Genomic DNA, 25,632 nt, shown 5'->3' with positions numbered 1-25,632 from the left:
TATATCCCAAATACCCCTAATATTTTCCTTCTCTTCCTTATATGATTGCCCTTGTTGATCTCATCTATCCATGACTTTGATTGTCATCTCTATGCAGATGTCTCCCAAATCTATATATGTAATCCCAGTCTCTCCTGAGTTCCTGCACTACATGTCCAATTGCTTTTTTCCAGCAAATGAATGTCTCTCTAGCACCTCAATCTCCTCAAACTCTAATGGAGCTGAAAGACAAAATAATGCATTTTCTCATACAAATAACATTATTCATGGGGGTTATGGGTTCCAGGAGAGCACATAAAAGCCAATTTACCCAAAATTTAGCTGAACCACAGTACTGATAATATTATCGAACCTAACCACCATATAGCATTGTTTCTAAGAGAAAACTGCCTTCCAAATTATGACTGGGGGTGCTTGGTACATATTTTCCCCTGTTCCATTTTCCACTCTCCCCTCCTTTAACATCCCGCTATGGGCCACAGCTGGAACAAGGCACTACTGGCAAGCTGCTTCATATCCCATAGAGGCTCATTTATTCCAATACCCTTAACTAAAAGCCAATACTAATCTTCCCCAGCCATTCTTTCTTTCCCTTTTCCTGTCCTGGCTAGACAGTGAATTACCATTCTCAACCCTGTCAGAGGGAATCCAGAGTCACCTCTATACTCTAACTCTTTGATCCACTTACCCCTTCCCAATGACACTGGGCTGCTTCTCCACTGGAGCAGATACCACTAAACATCACAAGGACTCCTGGCCTTGTAACTGAACCTTTTGGGCCTTCAGGCCTTTCCATCTGCCCTACAGCTTGACTCTCCTACAAGTATTATCTGCCCCAACTGGATTGTGAGCTCCTTGAGAGTAGGGACTATCTTCTTCTATTTGTATCCTCAACATTCAGTACAGCGTATGGCACACAGTAAATGCTTGGTAAATACTTTTTCATTCATTCACTCAATGATCCAGTGACACAAGTCTACTACATTCAAGGGTGGAGAGACTTCCTAATCCTGGGTCAGCTCTTTAAAAGGCTATGGTACTAAGTGAAAGGCTCTAGGGAGACAGTTGCTCTTGAGTTGAATATTTCCACTTGTTCACATTTAGAAGCTTGGTAAAGAGAGTCAGACATGATGAGTAGGAAGGACTCTCTGATAGTTATGGGTCCTGAAGGCTGAGGAAAAGGACTCTTTCAGATGATGTGGGCAGAAATTATTCTAGTTACTTAAGGATAAGGATAATAGAAAGGGATTAGTTGTAGCTATTTTTAAGGACAGATTATTCTTTAATGAAATATTGCCTCTACCCCCATTTTGCAATATAAAAACAGCTTTTCCCCTCAGACATCTCAAAAGCACTTTGTTTTGGTGTCATATCCACATACTTACTACAATCTCCTTCAGGGCAGGGATTATGCATTATTCAAACTTTGTAACTTCTAGATACCTAGCATAGTGTTCTATAATACAGGTCCTTATAAAATGCATTGTTTGTTTTATCATAGGTCTTGAAAAAGATACCAAAAGAACTGTGTCTATTTCAGACCACAGAGCATAATTTAAGCACTTTGCTTCCTTATGAAAGACAATTACAATAAAACCCCACCATAGTGTTAATATAGGCAAAGACATAAAATACTACCTTATAGACCTATGGTATTAAAGAGAGGCACTATATACAACCACTACGTACATAGAGAAATGACCTGAACTTGGTTTAAAAAAAATCCAAATTCACAAATAAAGCCATTTAGGGATGATGATAACTCTGGGCAGTTAACGGTTTTTATTTCAGTTTTTTGAAGATTCCTTTAAAGAATAAGAAATTCCTCCTAGTGCATTTATTTGAGAAGCTGTGACCTGAGAGTGCTAGAATGACTAGAAAAAGGAAATCACAGGGAAATGAAAACAAATTATCATTTCAGAGATGATTTATGTCAATACAAAAATAAGATTTGATTAGTTAAAATTGAATATACAAAAAAATTTTTGGAGAATATTACATAAAATGACAGATTTGTAAAAGACAATTCAAGTGGTGTGGATGAGCTTTTTAAAAAGTTTTAAAGATAATTTTACCCACTCTACCACATTGCCAATCCTAAATTAACCAAATTCAACTACCTTCCCAGACAACTTATTACTAGCTTTAAATCCAAGTGTGCCATTTCAAGGAGCAAAGTTCAAACATAACACTTACTATTTTGGTTTTTGGGCAGAAGGGATAGGGCCAGAAAGCCAAGGGTTTTTAATTGCCTTGAACTCAAAAAACTACATACCTGTGTTCTGTGAGAACATTTACTGCTGACGGGTGATTGGCACAGTATGCAAGGTACAAAGTTTTCATTTGTGGCATCAGATTTAGAAAGCAGCCTCCAACTCTCTGTTGAGCTTCAGGCAACCTAGAGATAAACAACATAAAATTAAATAATCATAAGTTTCAAAATCAAAAGTGAAGGTGCTTTAACATTTAGGCAAGAAGCTCTCATCTGATCTAACTTATCATTAATTAAAAAAAGATGCACGACAAAATTTGATTCATATCACTGCTTAAATAGACAACAATAATTATATTCACAAAACTATTGATTAAACAGAGTGATAAGTAATTTCCTATTCATCCAGTAGTTAAACAACCAGTAATCTCAACCATCGGGGAAGGAGGAGGGGGGGAGTTATGAAGCTAGAAAACTTTTAAATACTAAACAAAATAACTATCACAATGCCTTACTTTAGAATGTGATATTAAACAGCTACTTATTTATAAAGCTATTTATCTGTTTTTTCTCAGAAATTCACTGTCCCATAGTGATTGTTCCAAATTTCATCTCTCCTCAAGCCACCCATATATTCCCTCCTCCAGACTTCTCAAGTAAAGATGTCACTTCATTCTTTGCCAAAAAACTGAAGCCACTGTCAAACTCCCTCCTTCTCTTCTCTTCTTACATCTCCTGCTTTCCCTATCTCACATCACTCAGACATCTTGTGCCATTACTTCCTCTATCACTCTTTTTTAGTTGATAGGTGTTACTTAATTATTTTCAGTTCCAAAATCTCTCCCTCCTGCCAACTTCTTCCCCTACCCATCAGGAAGGCAAGAAATATGATACCTATTATATATATTAAGTCATGCAAATCATATTTCCAAATATGCCGTGGGGGAGGGGAGGTTGCAAAGAAAAATAAAATAAAGGGGAAAATATGCTTCAATCTAAACTCTGATTTCATCTGTTCTCTCTCCAGAGGTAGATAAGCATTTTACCCTCCTGTGGACCTCTCTACATATTGTTTGGTCATGAACTCTCCCTGTCTATACATCCTATAAGTAATTTCTTCTGTGCTCCCCTAATTTACTTAAAATATCACCCTTCAGGTCTAAATCATGTAAGCACCTTGAACTTATCCTGGCGTATAGTGTGAGATGTTGTTCTATGCCTAGTTTCTGCCAAATTACTTTCTAATGTTCCCAATAGTTTTTGTCATTACTGAGTTTTTTTGCCCCAATAGCTGGGATCTTTAGGCTTATCAAACACCAGGTTACTATGCTAATTTACTTCTTATGTTGTATACCTAATCTATTCCATTGATCAATCACTCTTATTTATTATCTAGTACTAAACTGTTTTGATGATTACTACTTGGTAATATAGTTTGAGGTCCAGTACTGCTAGGCTTCCTCAATTCACTTTTTTCTTTCATTGATTACCCTGATAATCTTGACCTTTTGTTCTTCCATATGAATTTTATTTTGTTTTGTTTTTTCTAGTTCTCTAAATTAGTCCTTTGGTAGTTTAATTGGCATGGTACTACATAACTAAATTTACTTAGGCAGTATCATCATTTTTATATTGGCCCACCCCTAAGCAATTAATATTTCTCCTATTATTTAGATATGTCTTTATTTGTTGAGTATTTTGTAATTGTGTTCATATAGTTCCTGTGTGTGTCTTGGCAAGTAGACTCCCAAGTATTTTATACTGTTCGCAGTTATTTTAAATGGAATTTCTCTATCTCTTCCTTCTGGGTTTTGTTGGTAATATGGCTGGCTGGCTGGCTGGTTGGTTGACTTGCTGTTGTCCTTTGTTCTCAAAGAAGACCAAAATGACAAGTCAAGTTATAGTGTGTCCAAATGATTTGGCTGATCAGAGCAATATGAGCTCAGGATGCTCTACCACAGGTTGGGCACAAATAGTCCATGTGAACGTCTGGAGTAGATTCAATAAATTTGCACATCTCATATTCCTTTTGAGCTACTGCAATTCTACCTTGCTCATACAGCACAGCACCTTCTCTCAACTACTCAGCGCTGAAGGAGCCACACTGATTAGTGACAAAGACTAAATAGGCTTAAACACTTTAGTGTTCTCAACAGATCATCATCAATCAATTCTAAAGCCATCGACCATTTAACTCAGGTTGAAGTCAATCTCTCTTTAGACAAATTTCCAACTGAAGAAAAAGTTATGAATGCTATCAGAAATTTTTGTTGAACTTGTATCCAATCTACATTTTCCTTTGATATTTTGCACATTTAGATGTTTTCATCACTGTCTTTTTCTGAGTTTGTGTCTTGAGTTTCTCTGTCACAATAGCAACTTTTTATGACCAGGTACATTTTCTGTAGTTCACTCATTTTTCTAGCCTATATTGTGACTTTCGATTTTATATTAGTGTAGGCTCTGCTCATCTCTGAGGATAAGGGAAATGGAGGAGGGCAGGCCTTAGTTTCTGTCTTTTATGAGCTTCTTCTGCTTTCACAGCTCAGTGAGAGGCCTATAAGTTATCAGTGCTTCCAAAATGGTATAATCTGGATTTGCAATCTGCCCTCCTGGTCTGTACTCTAGTTCTTAGGCAGGTAGGACCCTTCTCCCCCGTGAAGTTTTGAAGAGAGAAGTTTTGAAGAAGGAGAGCTATAGGATAACTAGCAGAGATAGTATGATCAAATGACTTTTTAATGGATGGAGAAGACATGAACATATTTATAAGAAGAAGGGAGAGACTGAAGATAAGAGAGTGGGGGCAATCTGGAAATGACACAGAATAGGAACAAAGGAATATGTAGAGATGGCCTGGGCAAAGAAAAGACTACTTCTTCATCAAATGTGAGAGTGATGGGGAAAGATCTGAGATGGGGGAGTAAAATCAGCATTTTCGTTGAGCTCTCCCAAACACACCCCTCTCTGACAACTTTCAAAGGGCATCAAACTGAACTCTGAATGAGAAAAGCAACAAAAAGAGTGAATCATTTTTCTAGCCCAGAGCAGCTTAGAAAGACAGAAAAAGAAGTCTGCAGATCCTGGGGTTGGTGTTGATTGGGAGAAAGGTACAGCAGAAGCTACACCAGCTATGCGCTATAGCAGTAGCAGTTACAGGGAAAAATGCCCAGGGACTATAAGGGGAATGAACTCCCAGTCAGAAAGAAATTCTAGAGGACGCCTGTACTAACACTGGGTGCAGGAGAGGGTGCCATTTAACAGTCTTGTTGCCCATTACCCAGGTTTTGTCATTTCTACCTTCAAAACATGCAAGTCCTCACCACTTCACACCTAGATTACTACCATAATAATCTTCTGGTTGGTCTTCATGCCTCAAGTCTGTAATACGTCTTCCACTCAGCTGTCGGATTGATCTTCTCAAAGTACAGGTCTGATCTTACCATCCTCCTATTCAATTAACTTCAGTAGCTCCCTAGAACCTCTAAGATCAAATATAAATTCTTCTGTTTGGAGTTTGAAATTTTTCACAACCTATCCAGTCTTCTCAGCCACTACCTCCCCTCAACGTTCTCTATGATCCAGCAACAATGGCCTTTGAGTTATTCCTCACCATGACACACCATTTCCAGGATCCATGCCTTTACACTGGCTCCCCCCCATGCCTAAAATGCTTTCCCTTCTCACCTCTCCTTCCTGACCTCCCTGCCTTCCTTCAAGACTCAGCTCAACACAGTCTCTTACAGAAGTCTTTCCTAGTCTCCTCTCTCCCCTCTAGTTGCTAATGCTTTCCTCTCTGGAACTGCCTTCTATTTACACAGTACATATCTTGTATGTACCTAGTTATTTACATGTGGTCTTCCTCATTAGAACCTCAGCTCCTTAAGAACAGGATCTATTTTTGCCTTTCTTTGTAACCCCCAAGCCTTAGGACACTGACTGATACAAAGTAAGTACTTCATAAAAGCTTGCTGACTGACTGAAATGACAGCTGACAGCTAAAAATGCACAGAAGTATGGGGTCACTAAACAAAGAACAAAGAGCCTCACAGACTTTGATAGTTCCTAAAGACAGTATAATAAAAGCACTGTTGTTCATAAATTATGACCTCATATCAAGAACAAGTTATATTAAATTCATTATTTGCAGTATGATAAAGCACAAAGGTACTTAATTTTTTTTTAAAAGTTTTCCTTTAAAATTGGTTTTAAAACTGCTTGATTTACTGCCTTCCTCAAGGAGGAAGGGTTACAAGTCTTAGCTACTGAAGGGATAAGAACACTTAACCTGGAAAAATCATTCTTCCAAGACACCTGATTTTCGTACTATGCCCCTTGTTACTAAATCTCTAAGCTGAGGAAAGAAAAAACTTTCCTCCCATCACAGACACAGAAACCAAGATTTCTCAGTCAAACTCTGTTATCATGAATCAAAGATTACTTTCACAGCAAAACATCAAGCTTATTTACCAACTCATTTTTGCTATTAAGCAAAGGATTTCTGATTTCAATATGCCAACTAGGACTATAAATCAGCAAACAAAAATTCTTTGTTCAATATTTTTACGTCCATAGAAAATACAAGTCTGTAATTAGATCTGCCAAAGTCTAACTAAAGCTCTGAATATGTAAGTGCTACTGTTGGCAGTGATAGAGCAAAATTGATTATTCCTTCTAATAAGTGGTTTATCCAAAGTGAAAGGATGTTCCATTAATTTTCTAACCACTACACTAAAGGAAACAGTAGGACAGAAAAGCAAATTCATCCTGTTCCAAACTGGCTCCTTAACATACAAAGAATTGCAAATTTGATAAAAATATTCAGTAGAATTCAAATTCAACAAACATGCTATTGTTATTAATAGCTGACATTTATTATCACCTTACACTTTGCAAAGTGCTTTATATACATTATCTCTGACTCTCAAAACCATAAGGAATGCAATAAAATTATCATTATCTCTATTTTATAGAGAACAAGAAGAATTCAGAGATTACTTAAAATCCAATGGCTTACTAGGAAGCAGAGACAGAACTGGAACTCAGGCCTTCACTCCAAATTCAATGCTCTTTTTTTTTTTTAAACTAAATCACAGCTATCTCCTTGTATATTAAACAATGCAGTATGTACAGTGGGTACAAAAACCAAGATAAAAGAGATGTGGTTCCTGACTTTTGGAGGTTATTTAGTATGAGCAATAAACTCCATATCCCATATCTCAAGTCAAGCCATGTCCTACAAAGCATTCAACTTAATTCAGTAAGTACATAATACACAGACCAAGATATGGTGCAGTGAACAGAGCCTAGGGCCAGGAGTCAGGACTACTCACTTTTAAATCTAGCCTAAGACACTTTCTGGCTGTGTAACCTTAAGCAAGTCACCTAACCCCTGTTGGCTTCAGTTTCCTCTGTAAAATGGGGGTAATAATAGCACCTACTGCCTAAGGTTGTCATGAGGATAAAATGAAATAATATTTGTGAAGTGTTTAGCACAGTGCCTATCACCTAGTAAAGGCTGGATAGTTTTACTTTATTATTATCAATATTACTATTATTATTTTTCATGGGGTAAAATGAAGTAGTAAAGTAGAATTAATTTCAAGCTTACACTTTACTAAGAATATTGTGGTTATGTCAGTGGTATGTAGGCTGAATTAGAGATAAGGAAAATTAAAGGCAGAGAGCCCTCTTGGGTGCTATATTGCACCCATTCACATGAGTGATAAAAAGAGCCTGAACCAGAGAAGTGACAGTGAGAAATAAAGGTGTTAAATATTCCAGAGGTAAGGATGACCGGAAATAACAAATGTTGGAATGTATAGGGTGAGAGAGAAGTCATATGTGACTCAGGTTTCAAGCCTGGGTGACTGGAAAATTGGCAGTACCATTTACAGAAATAAGAGATTCGACAGAAGTATGGGATTACCACGATGGAGGGTAAAGAGCATTGAAGTAGAGGTCTGGGTACCAAAATTCTAGTTTGGACTCTGCCACTAACCAGCTGTCATGTAACCACTGTGGGCCTAATTTTCCGCACTAGTAAAAAATGGGCCTGATAAATTCCATGGTGCCTTTCAGCTCCAAAATCCTATTTAATGATGCTCCAAGTTTTAGACTTGCTGATCTTGAGATACAAATAGGATCCAGGTGGAGATGTCTAGTAAGCAGCTGGATAATCCTAGGCACATATCCAAAACAGTATGATAGCTTCTTCCTCTAATATTGCATTATGATGATTATCATTTGATGCAATGAATCCAACAATCTTCTGCTCTCAAAAGGCTTATGTTGGAGTAGAATCTCCCCAAAAGTGACCAATAAAGAACCTAAGTTTACCAACAACTCATAACATTCTATAATCACTATAAAATATCACAACATCTATTATTTGCTTTAAGTAGATAGTCACTGGCATACTTTAATTTTTCTTCCCTGTCTCCTCTCCTTCCTTCCTTCTCTCCCTATCTTGACCAGCATGGAAGCTTTAACCAGCTCCATTTTTCCAATATCAGTCATTTGGTCCCTCCTTACCCAGTCCAGTGACTACAGTTGTGGACTTGGAATCAGGAAGATTCATCTTCCTGACTTCAAATTTGGCCTCAGACACTTACTGTGTGATCCTGAGCAAGTTACTTAATCCTGTCTGCCTCAGTTTCCTCATCTGTAAAATGAGCTGGAGAAGGAAATGGCAAACCACTCCAGCATCTTGGCCAAGAAAATCCCAAACAGAGTCATGAAGAGTCAGACAGGACTGAAATGACTGAACAAGAACATAGCCAGTCTAGTGGCCATATACTCCTGTGGGCTCACCATTCTGTGGTCAGATAGTAGAGACACCTAAACAGTGTTAGGCTTACTGCAGTTCAGAACTGTTGATCTCAAGCAATCCAACAGCCTTAGCCTCCCCAACATCAGTGACAACAGAAGTGTGACAATATGCATAGCTGTCATATTCTAATTCCAAATTAATATTTTTATGGCCTTTGTGGAGACTTGCATTCTATTGTCAGGGAAAAAACTTCTGGACATGAAATAACCAACACGGAAATTCAACTAGAAATTATGGCTAGCATATTATTATGGATATGGACAGGAGCTCGAATTAGACATGATTTAACTGCTATAAGGAACTCTCAGAGGAGGAAACTCTTTCTCTCCCAATACAGGTCAGCATCTTCACTGATACTTTTAGTCTTACAGAGTCTAAGGCAAATATTAAACTGAATAAAATTGACCATAACATCATTATGCTTCTATATTAGGTAATGAGTGATGATCAATAAGTAATTTAATCAACAGGTGTTTATTAAGCACTTATTACATGTCAGGTACTATGGATACAAGTACAAAAATCAAATACAGGCACACCTTGTTTTATTGTGCTTCACTTTATTGTACTACTATTATTACTACTACAGTCAGGATTTGAACACAAGTCTTCTGATGCTACAAATCAGTGTTCTTGCTGGACCATCATCTCTCTACAATGACTATACCCAAAACAGAAACAGTATTAATTTTTTAATCCTCAATTTTTCCTTGGGTCAGACACACAACCAAATCAAGGTTCCCTTTTCTATCTACAGTAGTTGCAGAGTGGTGGTGATTCCTTCCAATACGAAAACTACTTCACTTAACACTGTGGCAAATAGATTTCCCATTGTGCTGATGATGCTTTAAATCTATAAATTAAGTATCTGTATTACCCCTTTGATTATAAACTTCCTAGACAGTAGGAAACATGTCTATTTAATTTTCTTTATAACATACTTAGCACTTATTTAAAGAATAAATGCACCATTCAAACAAACTCTTAGAAGATGATTGTGTCACATACTCCGCTAGTTATAGGAGTGAAAATAAAGTAAATCCTGGAAACTTTCAGGTCCAACAGTATGCCAGTGATTTAATAGAGGTAATTAAGATTTCCTTGATAAAAATCATCTGCTACCACAGAATATACAATGTAATTAATAAAGGATATGACTAACAACATAAGTGGATAACCCTAAATAATTCTTGTTAACACTAAGCTGTGTTGCATACCATAGGCAAAATGGTACAAAAGAAAAGGAACTGTTTTCAAAGTCAGAGAAACTCAGTTAAATTCTAGCTCTATTATTTCCTACCTCTACAGCCAGGTACCACTCATAACTCATTAACTTCAATGGGCCTCATTTTCCTTAACAGTAAAATAAAGGGGCTGGACTATCCAGGGCTCTTTCAAACTCTAAATTTTATGAACCTACACCCTAGCGATTGCCAGCATTTGGTTTTACCGTGGAGAGTTTTTTTTCTCCTTGGCTATTTAAAACTTTCATTGCTGACTGAAATTTTAGGGATATTGTGGCCCTCAGCATGCCTTTTACAAGAAGTAACATAAAAGAATAAATATCAATAAATGACTCAACAAGTTACTTCATGTAACAACTTGGACCTTTATGATCTATCTGCATTTCATAGACAGCAGTGACTTCTCAAGCTCTGCTACCTACTAGCTATGTAAGCTGGGGCAAGTCTCTAAGTCTCAGGTAACCGGGGCTGTAAAATAAGCAAGCTGAACAAAATGATCACTCCTTAAGAACTAGGAGGGGCCTTAGAGGCCATCTAGTAATTGTTTCAAAGGCACCTTCCAGCTCAAAATCCTATAATCTTATGATTCTGGCAGTCAATTAGCATTTATTAAGTGGACTATGGCACTGCGTTAAGCATTACAGATACAAAGAAAACAAAACAAAACAAAACAAAAAAAAATTCCCCACTCTCAAGAAGCTCACCATCTCATGGAGGGAGAACACATAAACTACTACACCCAAACAGGAAATAGGATAAACTGGAAGTAATCAACAGGGGAAGGAAATAGCATTAAGTGAGATCAGGAAAGGCTTGTAAAAGGTAGGAATTTAACTAAGACTTGAAGAGAGAGGCCTAGAGACAGAGATTAAAAGGAAGAGAATTCTAGGCATTGGGACAAGCCAGTGAAAATACCTGGAGTCATAAGACTATGTTTCTTGTGTAAGGAACAGCAAGTAGGTCAATGTGCCAATAACTCCATCTGCTCTAAAATATTTGGTTATAATAATATATGATTTATTTTTAAAAGCCCTAGAAGGTCTTTTGTCCCCAAAGTGTTCCAAGCTATCCTGAGTGTAGGGCCTAATCTCTGACCATTACCCTAATTAGCAACTGCCCCTACAGTCTCCTCAGTATAGGGTACCAAGTATTTTGCCTCTATTTAAAAAAAAATAATAATCTTTTCTTACTCCCAAATTAAATACAGATCAGTCTACTGGCCATTGTTTTAAAAGTCTATACCAAAATTTCTCCTTCAAATTTGAGGAAGTTTGGTATATCAGAAAAAGAAAAAAAAAACACTGAATCTGGAATTTAAAAATTTAGATCTAAAACCTAGCTCTGACACTTAGTCATGTGACTTTAAGCCAGTCATATAACCTCTATGAACCTTAGTTTATTCATCTATGATACAGACATGATAATATTCATATTAAGAAACTTACAAGCTATACTGAGGATCAAAGGAGATGTCCAATTTTCCCACATTCTTAAAAAACACCTTCACTAGACCTATACCTCTTCCTCTCAGCCAAACTCCTTGAAAAAATAATCAACATGTTCTCTCTTTCAACTCTGTATAATCTGACCTCACCACTCAACAGAAAATGCTCTTTCTAAAGTTACCAAAAATCTCTTAATTGTCAAAGTTGATGGTCTTTTCTCAGTCCTCATCCTTCTAGAACTCCATTTGACCCTACAGACTGCCTTCTTCTTGATACACTTTCCTTTCTGGTTTTTCTATTCTCTTATCTTTCTCAATCTCTTTTACTGGCTTATCATCCACATCATGCTCTCAACTGTGGGTATTCCCCAAAATTTTGTCTTAGTCTCTCTGTGTAACCTCATCAGCTCCCATGGGTTTTAAGTATCATCTCTATATAGATGACTCTATATAGAAGACTTTATCTATAAAGCTTCCCAAACATTAGTCCTGCAACACCAACTGCCTATTAAGCATTTCACACTACATATGGACATCTTAAACGCAACATGTTGAAAACTAAACATACTCTTTCCCCCTAAACTTTCCACCCTTTAGAAGCTTCCCTTTTTCTGCTGAAGTATTTTTCTAGTTTCCCAGGTCCCACTTTCCTTCACTCCACATATCCAATCAATTACAAAATATTGCCATTTCTACCTCTACAACCTCTCTCCCACCAACCTTTTCTCTTGGTTCAGGTTTTTAATCATTTCTCAATGAGATTCATGTTAACAGCCTCTTAACTGCTCTTACTGGGTTCTTCTCTTATCTTTCTGACTGCTCCATCACAATCTTCTTTACTAATTCTTTATACATGTTATCCACCCATCAATACAATACCATGGGTATTCCCTAAGGATCTATCACTTCTTTTCTTTTCTGTACATTTCTTTTTTTTTTCTTTTTCTTGCTCTATACCAAGGGTCAGCAAACTACAGCTCACAGCTTCTTATATGATGAGCAAGGTAAGAACTATTTTTTACATTAAAAAAATTTTTTTATTGTATTTTAAAATGTAAAAACCATTTTTAGCTTTTGTACTGCCCAGGTTCAAACAAAGGGATGCTACTCTGATTCGGCCCTCAAGCCAAGTTGGCTGAATTCTGCTGTACCACCATCAGGTTTGGTGATCTCAGTGATCTCGTAAGAACTTATGTGCTCTATGATCATTTCTATGAGGATGATGCCAAACCTATATGTCCAGCCATAATTTCTCTTCTGAACTACAGGCCCAAATCACTACCACTTAAGACATCTTGAACAGATTTCCCGGGGCATCTCAAACTCGACATATCCAAAACAGAACTCATTATCTTTTCCCCCCAAACCTACCTCTTCCTGGTAGGCCATCACCATCCACCCAGTTACCCAACCTCCTAATCTTAGTGTTATCTTTGACTTCTCACTCACTCACTTCATGCCTAAACTATTGCAACAGCATTCTGGTGATTCCTCAAGTCGCTGCCCCCTCCAATCCATTTTTCACTTAGTTACCTCTCTCCCCAACTCAATAAAAATAACAACTAGCATTTATATAGCACTTTAAAGTTTACAAAGGTTCAAATACAATATCTTCTTTAGCTTTTAAAATTCCTTATAACCTGACCCCTTTCTACTGTTCCAGTCTTCTTATACTTTTCCCTCCACAGAATAGGCATGCAATAGATATTACTGAATGAATTAATATTTTGAATCATTTCACTACCAGTTAGTAATAATAATAACAATAATAATAACAACAACAACAACAACAACAACAGCATTTATATAGAATCTACTATGTGCTAGGCACTGTGCTAGATGCTTTTCAAATATATTATCTCATTTGATCCATATAATAACCTTGGGAGACAGGTACTATTATTATCCTCAATTTACAATTGAGGAAACTGAAGTAAAGGTTAAATAATTTGCTTAGTTAAATAATTAGCTAGTATCTGTAGCTAGATTTTAACTCAAGCCTTTCAAGGCCCAGTACTCTGCCTACTATGCTACTCAGCCAGCTGTGCAAACTTTAAAACATTATATAAATGCTAGGTATTAATCACTGTTATACAATTATAACCTGTCCCATCTCAATGAGAATAGTTAAGAACATATGGCTATCTGTAACATTTTATCAGCCTTCCTCATCACTAGGTTTTTAAGATACAACTTTTTCCTGGTTCTCCTTCTACATGCTGGATGATTCCTTCTCAGTTTCCTTTGCAGGTGCCCTCCAAGGCTCTCTCCTGGGCCCTCTTCTCTTATCTTTCTATATTATTTTGCTTGGCAATTCCATCAGAAATCATGGTTTCAATTATCTTGTTTACGCTGATGATTCTTAGATCTATTCACTCATCCTAATCTCTCCCCTAACCTCTAGATTTGCATATCCAAACGCCCACTGGAAATTTCCAACTTAACATGTCTAAAATGAAATTTATTACATTTCTCCCAAAATCCTCCCTTCTTCTTTATTACTCTTCTATTATTATTGAGGAAATCTTCCAGTCACCCAGGCTCTCAACCTAGGTGTTATCCTGGCTTTCTCACCACTCCACCTACCCCCATCCCCATCCCATATCAATACTATTGCCCCATTCTATCAAATTTACCCTCATAATATCTCTTGTGACACCTCTCCTTCTCTTCTGTGACACTGTTATACTATGGTACAGGCCTCATTACTCCAAATGTGGACTATTCCAACAGCTCTCACATTGGTCTTCCTGCGTCAAGTCACTTTCCACTCCAATCCATTCTCCACTCAGCGGCCAGACTGATCTTCCTAAAGCACAGGTATGACCATGTCCTTTCTACTCAATAAAGTCCAAAAGCTCCCTATAACCTCCAGGATGGAATAAAATCCTCTGTTTGGCATTCAAAATCCTTCAAAACCTGGCCCCTAGCTACTTTTCCAGTCTTCTTACACCTTATCCTGTGATTCTCCCATATACTCTGCTATCTAGTAACAATGCTCTCTTTTGCTATTCTTCACACAGGACACTCCATTATGCAACTCAAGGCATTTTTCACTGTCTTGTCCCCAATGCCTGGAATTCTCTCTCTTCTCTTCTCTTCTCTTCTCTTCTCTTCTCTTCTCTTCTCTTCTCTTCTCTGTCTCCTGGCCCTCCTAGCTTCCTTCAACCACTAGCAGAAATCCTACCTTCTACAAAAAGCTTTTCCATAATTAAATTAAAATCATTTCAAGTGATATGCATTAACAGAATCATAAAGATTTAAGGTTGGAATATATCATAGAAAAAAATACTCCACTCTCATCCAAATCATTTATGTAATCTCTAACATTTCAGGCAATCATCAAATATTTATTTAAACATTTCCAGTAAAAAAGAATTCCTCACCACCCGTGTCCTAAAACTCCTTGTTCTTTTCCACATGAACTGCTTTCTAGCTGTGAATCTTCTCCATGCCTTCCTCTCCCCATTACATTCAAAATGTATTTTTTGGAGAGAAGTAGGCATTTATCCCCATTATATTTCATGTTCTAGTTCTATAAAACTAGATTGCAGGGGGTAAGGAAAATAATTAAATCTAAGTAGACTCAGTTCTGCATATTTATCCTAGAGTAAAAACAACAATAACAACAACACAGAATGACACTACTGCCTTCTCCCCTAAATCAGATACCAAAACACACAGCTCTCTTTTTGACCAACCATACATGAACTAGAAAAGCTTGCAAAGGAATATCTGCTGCACTAGAAACACTCCCTATTTCAGCTGAGGACACCATCATCAGTCCTGCCACCCATGTTTACAACTCCAGAGTCACCCTTGACTCTTCTCTCTCCTTCACCTCCCACATCTAATTGTACTGCTAGAAAAAATGGAAAGCAGTCTGACAGAAATTCAGTTTTGACAAACTCATACCACAAACACAATAAGCTCTAATTGAATATAAGGCATATCATAAACAAATTAGAGTACAGCAGGAAGAGATACTTTTCACAAATATGGATAAGGGAAGAGCTCTTGTTTGGCCAAATGAGGCAGAGAAGAATAGAAGAGATAAAATGGACAATTCTGATACTATGAAATTAAATAGTTTTTGCCCAAAATCAATTAAATTAAAATCTCAGTGAATCAATGAACTGCAAAAAATAATCACTACAACAAATTTCTCTGATAAAGGTCTGATAAGCAGGATATATATATATATATATTATATATATATTATATATATATATATATATATATATATATATATATAATATATATATATATATATATATATATATATGGAATAGATGAAAATATATAAGAACAAGATTTATACTCTAGTGATCCAAGTATGTGAACAGGCAGTTCTCAAATGAAGAAATCTAAGCTATCAACAACCATATAAAAATGCTCCAAATCATTAATAATAAAATAAATGAACTGTGAATTTTGGTCTAGCCATTCTGGAAACCAATTTATAATTAAACCTAGAAAGTCATCATATTATTCATACCCTGACCCAGCAATACTGCTATTCAATACATACCCCAAAGAGATCAATATAAGAGGGGAAAAAACCCATATGTATAAAAACATTTAGATCAGCACTGTTTGCTGTAGCAAAGAATCAGAAACTGAGTGTCATCAGTGGAGGAGTGGCTCATCAAATTACGGCACATGAATACAGGCAAAGAACCTGAACCTGTGGTTTCATACAAATGAAATAAGTAATTCCTCAATGAAGGGAATACTCTACCAACATAGGTAAGCACGTTCTCTGCAATTTATAGTCTTAGAGAATTGCCTAGAGAACTGAGAGGCTAGTGAATTGCCCAAGATGACAAAGTCAGCATGTGTCAGAGGCAAGACTATAATTCAGATCCCTTTGGCTTCAAAGCCCAGGTCTCTATCATACACAACAATGAAACTCATATTAAGGTAATGAAATATTTTGTACCCTAGGAAAGAACAAAGAGAAGCAGCATGGCACAGGAGAGACAGTCTTTTGTTTCACTATGCTTATTTATTAAAAAGGAGGGTTGTTTTTATTTTTATTTTAGAGGAGAATTACAAGAATAAGGGAGTGGGCCTACTGAGAGTGATATAAAAATAAAGTGTCACTGAAGCATTTAAAAATACATAGAAGAGAAAAGAAGTTCAGAGAGACAGATAAGGAGAGCTTTAAATAACACTGAATTTATTATTGTATACTTTATAAGGCATACAAAACACAGATTCCATATAAAAGCTTCTTTCCTGTCCTTTGTATATAGAAATATTCATGTTTGATGGTGTATGTCAAGTTTAGAATAACAATAATAAAAGAAATAAAAAAGAAATGCCCCAATAACACATTCTTTAATACAGTATCTTATTCTACAAGCATTTGGTGACAAGAAAATGTTCTACGATTAATATTGTATCACCACATTCCTATGAGGCAATAAACAATAATCAAAATCCTTACTTCCCCGTTAAAAAGGAAACAAGAGGTACAAAAAGGGTAAGCAAAAAGGGCTCTGTATTCCTCAGAAAAAAAAATACCATAAATATAGATTATTAGCTGAATCTCCCCTCAAATCACAATTCAATTAGATATTTAGAATCAGATCCTGCTCTATTTCTTGGTACATTTAACTACGCCATCTCTAATGTGTTTCAAACTTCTACAAGACCATAAAACTCTGGATAATGTCATAAGATCAAGGTAGAAGGAATACTGAAGTTCTAAGTTCAACACTACCATTTTATAGATAAGGAAATGAGGCTCAGAAAAGTTACATGATTTTCCCAGACTTACACTGGTACTAACTAAGAGAGCCAAGATGAGAACAAGAACTCTGACTCCAAGTTCAACATTGTTTCTATTGTAACACAAAGAGTTGAAGACATTGTATACCTTGGGTATAATAGGAAATTGTTCATACCTTTACAACTTTTAACATACTTCATTATTAGGTATCTTTCTGTACAAGTTTCAAACTTTGACTGCAAAGTTTTAGGTGTGTATTCTTCCAGAAGCAGTTCAATTTTCTGGATTGTTTTAACCATAAGCATCTTGGTCCAGACCCAAGGTTAATAAATTTTTCTACTTGTTCTTCAACTCTCAAACCATCATTCACTTGAACAACCAAAACACTAATCAGGTATCTATATATTACTACGTAGCTCATCTGGAATGACCTACCAATAGTTTCTTCCTTCTGTCTGTAAAGTGTTTTTATGATCATAATTTTCCCTAGTGATATAGGAAAATTAACACACAACAGATTATATATAAAGAATCAGGAAATTGATATTTCTTTTAACTTTACTAGATTCCCCTATCAATCATTATTATTCTTCCTATTATCTTACAGCAACAATGACTATATTCTCCATTGAAATGAGCATTTCATTGCTATCTCCTTTAGTGTCTAAAGAATAAAATTTAATATCTATCTCCACATGGTACAAAGCAATTAGCATGATCAAAAATAATAAAGATGATTGCTATTTTACTTTATTCTGAAGCTGACAACAGAATTTTATATTTGAGGGTACTAAAATGTAAAAAGCAATTATGAGAATTTAGAAAGCTTAACTCACACACACACACACACACACACACACACACACAGAGTACTCAAACAACTACTTCCAATATTCCAGGGCTGCACATATGGATGAATCTACAATGACGAAACTGATTTTAATCAGTCAACAAGTGTTTATTAAGTGCTACTATGTGCCAGACACTGTGCTAAGCACAGAGTACATAAAGATATGTTAAAAATCATAAATCATTCTCTTGAAGAATGCCATTCTAAAAAATCTAGAGAAGTTTTCACATGTTGTAAAGTCACTGAAGTAAAAGCTTAGTTCCAAAGACACAAAGTTATTTGTCCAAAGTCAGACAGGTAATGAGCAACAAAGCTGGGATTTGACCCTTGGTATTTCAACTCCAAATCCAATATTATTCTCCAACTACATCATGCTGCCTGCTCCAAGTCGGTATTTTTAAACAAACATTATAACAAAACGTTAAACTCAGAAGTATGAAACAGGTATTAAACAATCACTTAAAGAATAATAAGGTTGATCCATGTGCCCATCAGCTTTATCTATAACTATCTGACCTACTGTCTTTCCCACAGGACAGAATACATTTAACAGATACAAACAGCTCCCTTCATGGAAAAAATGAACTTACAATAGCCTTATTATATCTTTTAGTTATCTGAATAGCTTTGTAACTAAAAAATCCAAAATGGTCAGTTACATGATGATTATTCTTATACCTAATATTACACAGGCTTCATATAATGCCTTTTGCAAAAAGTATATCCCAACACCAACACAGTGGATGTGAATTTGATGATTATCAGCAAAGTAGTAACTTTATGAGTAGGTAATTCTAGAGAATGTCTCCTGTGACCACCAGAGGGCAGTGCCAACTACTTCTAAAATCTCAGAGCAAATGAAAGTATTTTTTAAGGAATGAAAACAAAACCATCCCAGGAAGAAAATAACTGGAGAGTCCATATCTGGCCCTATCTTCCTAATTTTTCCTATGTTAAAAGAACATGGAGTTTCTCCACTACAACAGCAAAAAACTCATGAAGGAAAGATTTCATCTTTTTTATCTCTCTCCATCATGCTGGTTTCCTAGCCATCCTAGCACAAAAGTTTTCTTGCCAACTCCTAGTTCCTAATGGTAACAACAGCTGCTTTTGTACCCTTTCTTTTTACCCTGTGACAACTTCTACACTGGAAGAGACTTTTAGAGGAATTAAAAACAAGAATTCTAAAGATAAAAAGCAAATGACAATAAAACCAATACAGTCCTGTCCATGATGTACATGCAAATAAGAAGCTATTCTTTACTATTATGCCAACTAATAGAAATTGATATTTTGCTCTGGACAGGTGAGGGAAGGTAAAGGAAAGAGAACAGTTTATATCTGTGATAAATAAGGGTTAGACTTAAACACAGGGACAATTTGTCTTCGAAACAGAAAACATAAACATACCCGTTTATACATCACATTTCCCACTAATCAGGAGATTAGAACTAAAATGAACTTTAGAAATAACTTCATCTAATTCCTTGATTTTTGTGGATGAGTAAAACTGAGGCCAGAAAGATGAAGTCACATGGGTAGTAAAGCAGCAGAACCAAGATTCAAAACTAGGTCTTCCATTTCTAAGACTAAAGTGTTTTGCAACAAACTAGGTTAAACAAAGAAGAGAATTATGTAACTTCCTTCCTCTTTCCAGAGGCCACTTATATCCAACTTATATCCTAGCTATATTTAGGAGGGAGGGGAAGGAAATATTATGTTGCCAGTGTTGGGGAGTACTTCAAAGAGTAGCCAATAGGGGAAAAATAGAAATCATTACTAGCTATGTGCCCCCAAAGCAACTCTCTAGGACTTTAAGTTACAAAGGAGTTGCTGGTCTTCATCAGGTAAGATTATAGATCCAGACCCATATCATGCTCCCTAAAATGTATGTGTATGTGGGTTTCCACACAAAATCAACCCATAAAGCACTCACCATTACCAACATAAAACTTCCCCCATGCATCCAAGCCATCTTTTTTAGAATTACCTTGCCTATTAAAATATGCCTTTTTTTCCCCTTTAGAGCCCACCTACCTAAAACTGGTTTCTCTGGGTATATTTGTGTTTGTGTGTCTATTTATACAAGCGTGTGTTGAGGGGAGGAGAGTGATTATGGGGATTTAGTTCAGATCTCCCTGACCACTTGGCAAAGCTCTACCACTTAACTACCAAGACCTCTCAGTACTTGTAATAAATATCTCATGTTATTCTTATGGAGAAAATTAAGAGGTAAGACCTAAACAATGCAACTGGATGGATGCAGAACTGACTGAATGAACGGCAATACTCTATGATGATCAATTGTGAATGACAGCTAGTCTCAGTAATATAATGGTGCAAGACAATTCCAAAGGACTCAAGATGAAAAACTATCCCAACCCCAGAGAAAGTCTAAATGAAAATCAAAGCATATTATTTTTCATTTTCTTTATGTTTTTCCATTTGGGTCTATATCTTCTTTCAAACATTACTAATATGGTAATATATGTTACAAGACTGTACAGATACACACTATATAAAATTGCTTACTGTCTCAGGGAGGGAAGAAGAGAGAAAATTGGGAACTGTAAATTTGTTTAAAATGAATGTTGAAAATTGTCTTTACATGTAACTGAGAAAACTTGTTTTAAAAATAAAAATAAATTTTAAAAAAGAACTTACTGACTGGCAAGACTCAGAGTAGTATTCAGTGCTTTAATATCAACAAAGCAAGACGTATTGAGGGGAGTATTCTAAGGATATGTACTTGGCCCTGTTTTGTTTATCACTTTTATCAGTGACTTGGGTGAAGGCATACATGGCATGCTTATCATTTCCAAATGACACAAAGCTAAGAAGAATAGCTAACACAATGAATAAAGGAGTCAAGATCCAAAACAAACAAACAAACACCACAACACTCCTAATCATTCAAGATCACTGAGATGAATCTAATATAATGAAATTCAGTAGGGTAAGATCCCAAGATCTTATACTCGGGTTCAAAAATTCAGTTTCACAAGTACAAGATGAGGGTGATTAGATGGTAGTTTGAAATAGATATGGGGGGATAGAATGGACTCCAAATTCAATGATTTAGCAGTATGATGTAGCAGCCAAAAATACTATTAAGATGATCTTGGGCTGTATCAAGACAGGCATGGCTTCTAGGAACAAAAAAAGGTGATAGACCCTCTAGCCCGTTGTATATTTTCAATATTTATGTTCAATTCTAGGTGTCATAGTTGAAAAAAACCACACTGATAAACTAGAGGGCATCCAGGATGGTGAAGGGCCTAGAGTCCAGGTCACGAAGGAAGGTAGACTATTTAGCCTGGGGAAAAGATAACTATTTTCAAGTATTTGAAGGATTGTCAAGTGGAACAAGGATTACATTTATTCTGTTTGATCCAAGAAGACAGAATTAGGAGCAGTAAGTTAAAGTATCAAAGAAACAATTAGGCATTATGTGAAGAAGCATTTTCTAACAGTTAGGATGTCCAGAAGTGATACGGGCTCCTTTGAAAGGTTATAGGCTCCTCCATCTCCGTGGATTTCTTCAAGCAGAGGTGGATAAGCATTCTTCAGGTATGTTACAATGGGGATTCTTTTCAAGCAAGAGTTGAAACAGATAGCTGCAGAAGTCCCTTCCAATTCTCAAATTGCATGATTCTGTGAGTCTGTAATGCCAAAGAATATCAAGACTTATACAGTCCACAGCAACAAACTGGACAAGTATATCTGGGCCACAAAAAAAAAAAAGTACCATAACTCTGTGGTACTATGCAGAAATCATCTTAACCCAAAGGATAAGAAATCTTGTGGGACATTTCAAACTTCATGGAAAGAAAACTAACTTCATTCATATAAACATGACAAACAAACCCTTATACAAGTGGAAACTGGTTTTACTGGCTTTTCAACCTTTCAGAAACATCAAAATCATGTTCTCAAAGCACACAACCAACTACCTTGAAAAGGATTTCACTATTTTGATTCATATGCTTATCATAAGTGAAGGCAACTTTTATTTGCACTGCTAATAAACTTTTTTCAAGAGTGTTTACTTTTCAGCTGGTTTTAATTGGTTTTTTATGTTAGTCCGCTTTGGGGCAGTCCCAAACTCTACAGGCTGGTGGGCCATCCTATACATACATGAACAGATCAAGGTTTTGTACATTTATGCAATTACCTTGATTTCAAACTTATTTCTTCCTGGAAAGTCCTACTCTAAAACTTCTTGCATGTTAGTATATGAGATGACCCGGGCTGTGCCCATTAAAGGATAAGCCCTGGTATTTTCTGCTCAGATAGTGAGAAGGCTTCTAGTGTGTCTTTTGCCTAAGGACTAGAGGCTTTTTATACTACGATCTGAAAAAAAAAATTTTTTTTTTTTTTTTGCTCACAGCAACTTTTTGAAAACTGGTTTAAGATCTACACATACTGGCAAAGATTTTCCACATGAATAAAATCCCATATGTTAATTAAGTAGATGCAGCAAGGTGTGTCACTATCTAGTCTGGTGACTAGCAGATTCAGAGTCTGAAGCATACCTCTATGTATGATAAAGATGCAGGGGCAGATGATGTGGGAGGGGAAAAAAGTTAAGAAAGGAAATGAAATAAAACAATGGAAGACAGAGAGAACACAGCAGTCACGAGTGAAGCTTATATAACTTTCCCTTACCTTTAGTAAGAATTCAAAACTTTCCCCTCGTAGAAATTAAAAAGACCTTTTACTACTCATGAGGCAGAGTGTGAGCAAAGCATGTACTTGATCCATACTAGGGAGCCTGCACCTCTATTTCATGTGTTTTTGAAATGTCCAGGAGCTTAAGAAAACGACAGGAGCTAAAAGCAAGTGAAAGCTAAACTTATCAGTTGTCTTCCTTAATTTTTTAGGGTTTGGAGCAGAATTCAATGAAAGTCACACTGCATCTGCATCATAGTTAATGTTCTGATACTGGAATACATTTTTTTCTTTTACTATTCTAACTAAATGTTTTCTAGAGTTATGAACTTGATAGAGGTGATTTGTTAAAACAGTATTTGCAGAAAGGAAGGAAGAAGAGTGGATAAAGATGAAAGGAGTTTGATGCAAGAGAATCAATTAGTGCATACCTCTAGATTGTTACCAGAACTTCATAATTAAATGCTTGTTGTGAAACAAGTAGATGACTGACAACCAGTGAAAAACAGGCAATCTGGCTAATACACCCAACGACACTTGGTGGTAAAATAGATCTATTTAAAATACCAAAACCTTGGGGGCACCCAATTCTTCTCTACTCCTTCTCTCACCTACAATACTACTATTTTCTGTGGTAACAACAAAATTCAATGATTATAAAATTCAATTACTGCTAATGACATTTTATCAGTCAGTCTGTCAAGTACTTATTAAGCATCAACTATATGTCAGATATATAGTGCTAATCACTGAGGACACCAAAAAAGGCAAAAAGCCAGTCCCTGTTCTCAAGGAGCTCAGGGTCTAGTAGGGGAGACACTATTCACAAACAAGTCATATTGAGAGGTCATCAAAAGAGGGAAGGAACTAGCATTAAAGGAGGTCAGAAAAAAACTTCTTACAGAAGATGAGATTTTAGTTAGGACTTGAAGGAGCTCTAACACGTTTTGCTACTTCCTTTCCTCTAACTTTCTTCTAAACCCTTTGCAACTCAGCTAATACCTTCATCATTCTAGTGAAATTACTATCTGCAAGGGTACCAATGATCTCTGAACTGCCCAAAGTAATGGCCTCTCCTGAATAATCATCCTCCATCTCTCCGCAGTGTCTGATGCTGTTGACCATCTTCTGAATATTCTGCTCCTCCATAGGTTTTTGTGACACTACTCTCACCTGGTTCTCTTTCCCTCTATTAGCTCCTTCTCAGTCTCTCTGACTTGCTCTTCATCCTTGTCATGCTCAGTAATTGTGGATGTCTCCCAAGACTCTTGTCCTGGGCACTTAGTTTTTTTTGTTGTTTTTTTTTTAGTTCTACATTATCTCACTTGTCGATCTCATCCACTCTCAGGGGTTCAATTATTATCATCTCTATGCAAATGATTTCCAAATCTATATAAGCAATCCTAGGCTCTCTCCTGAGCTACAGTTCTACATGACTAATTGCCTTTTGGTCATCTTGAACTACATATCCTATAGGCATCTCCAACTCAATGTGCCCCAAAGAGATTGCAGTAAAGAGCACAGCAGACAACCTCGTGTGGTGTTTCGACCTTTCAAGCTGTAAGGGAACACCTATACTTCCCTTTCCCTAAGTAGCCATTCAGATAGAAGTCTTCTCTCCAATCAGCTCATTCATTCATTTCATTCATTCCCTCACTCATTCAGCAAGGCAATCAGGGTTAAGTGATTTGCCCAGGGTCACACAGTTAGGAGGTGTCAAGTGTCTGAGGCTGGATTTGAACTTAGGTCCTCCTGACTCCAGGATTGGTACTGTGTCCACTGTGCCACCCTGCTGCCCCCAATTAGCTCTTTTAAACAGCAGAGCATTTCTCAAATCCCACTAACTCCCAGTCTTTCTCCCCTCCACTAGCCTCACCTAGGTTTGGCTCAAATAAGCTGTTCTCTTATTCCTTCTTTGTTCTGGTTCCAAATACTCTGCTTTGGCACCTCAAGACACTAGCTCAGTTTCTTGGTTATCAACTCAGACCTGCCTCAAAAGCAGTGTCTCTTCATTTGAAGCAACTCACTTCTACCTGAAGACGAGAATCCAAAATTCACCTTTCTGTCAGATCCACCAGACATAAAGGTCTAGTTATTAGGGTTTCCCAGTAATCACCAATGTTCATACAACAGTTATGTCAAGGACTTTGTTTTCTTTTTTTTTTTTTAAGGGATGAAGGGATGAGAGGGAAAAAAAATAAATGCTTGGTATGTAAATGAGTTACTAGGAAAGATGACCTTTCAAGCATAATTGCCTTCATTAAGTCCTTTGGCTCTGAAGGGCTGTTTTCTCTCAGGTCCTCTCAGAATTTATGCTCAAGTACCAAGCATTTGCTTTTATTAAGCGTTCCTCATACAAATGTCTTTTTTCTCCTCCTTACAATAAATAAGAATAACCACATAAGAAAGAGGCATAAATACTTAACATACAGATTAAGAAACTGAGGTCAAGAGAGGTTAAATGGCCCAAATTTACACAGGTACCATGTGTTAAAGCCAAGATTCTTTTTTGCCTGGTGAATTTTTATCCATCTTTTAAGGCCCAACTCAAATATCACCACCTCCAGGAAGACTTACTTGATCTGATCTCCTAGGCCCTGCCATAGTACTTTGTTTTCTAACTCTTTAATAGAGTACTTTTTCTA

At 36.6% G+C, this 25,632-nt stretch overlaps 1 protein-coding gene across 5 annotated transcripts in view; it reads right to left on the bottom strand.

Annotated features, from left to right (window-relative positions):
• The window catches only part of ARHGEF7 (Rho guanine nucleotide exchange factor 7), a 310,976-nt gene that overhangs the window by 83,269 nt on the left and 202,075 nt on the right, over window positions 1–25,632 (bottom strand). For all 5 annotated transcript variants that reach the window (XM_078147326.1, XM_020965124.2, XM_020965122.2 and 2 more), the window contains one exon: window positions 2,276–2,398. In XM_078147326.1, the coding sequence (XP_078003452.1) occupies window positions 2,276–2,398 (123 nt within the window). The remainder of the gene's footprint in view (window positions 1–2,275; window positions 2,399–25,632) is intronic.

This window comes from Phascolarctos cinereus, unplaced genomic scaffold (genome assembly GCF_003287225.1).
Source record: "Phascolarctos cinereus isolate Bilbo 61053 unplaced genomic scaffold, phaCin_HiC Scaffold_7;HRSCAF=346, whole genome shotgun sequence".
Taxonomy (NCBI): Eukaryota; Metazoa; Chordata; class Mammalia; order Diprotodontia; family Phascolarctidae; genus Phascolarctos; species Phascolarctos cinereus.
The sequence above is the reverse complement of the archived record's forward strand: the minus strand, read 5'-3'. Positions and strand labels throughout refer to the sequence as shown.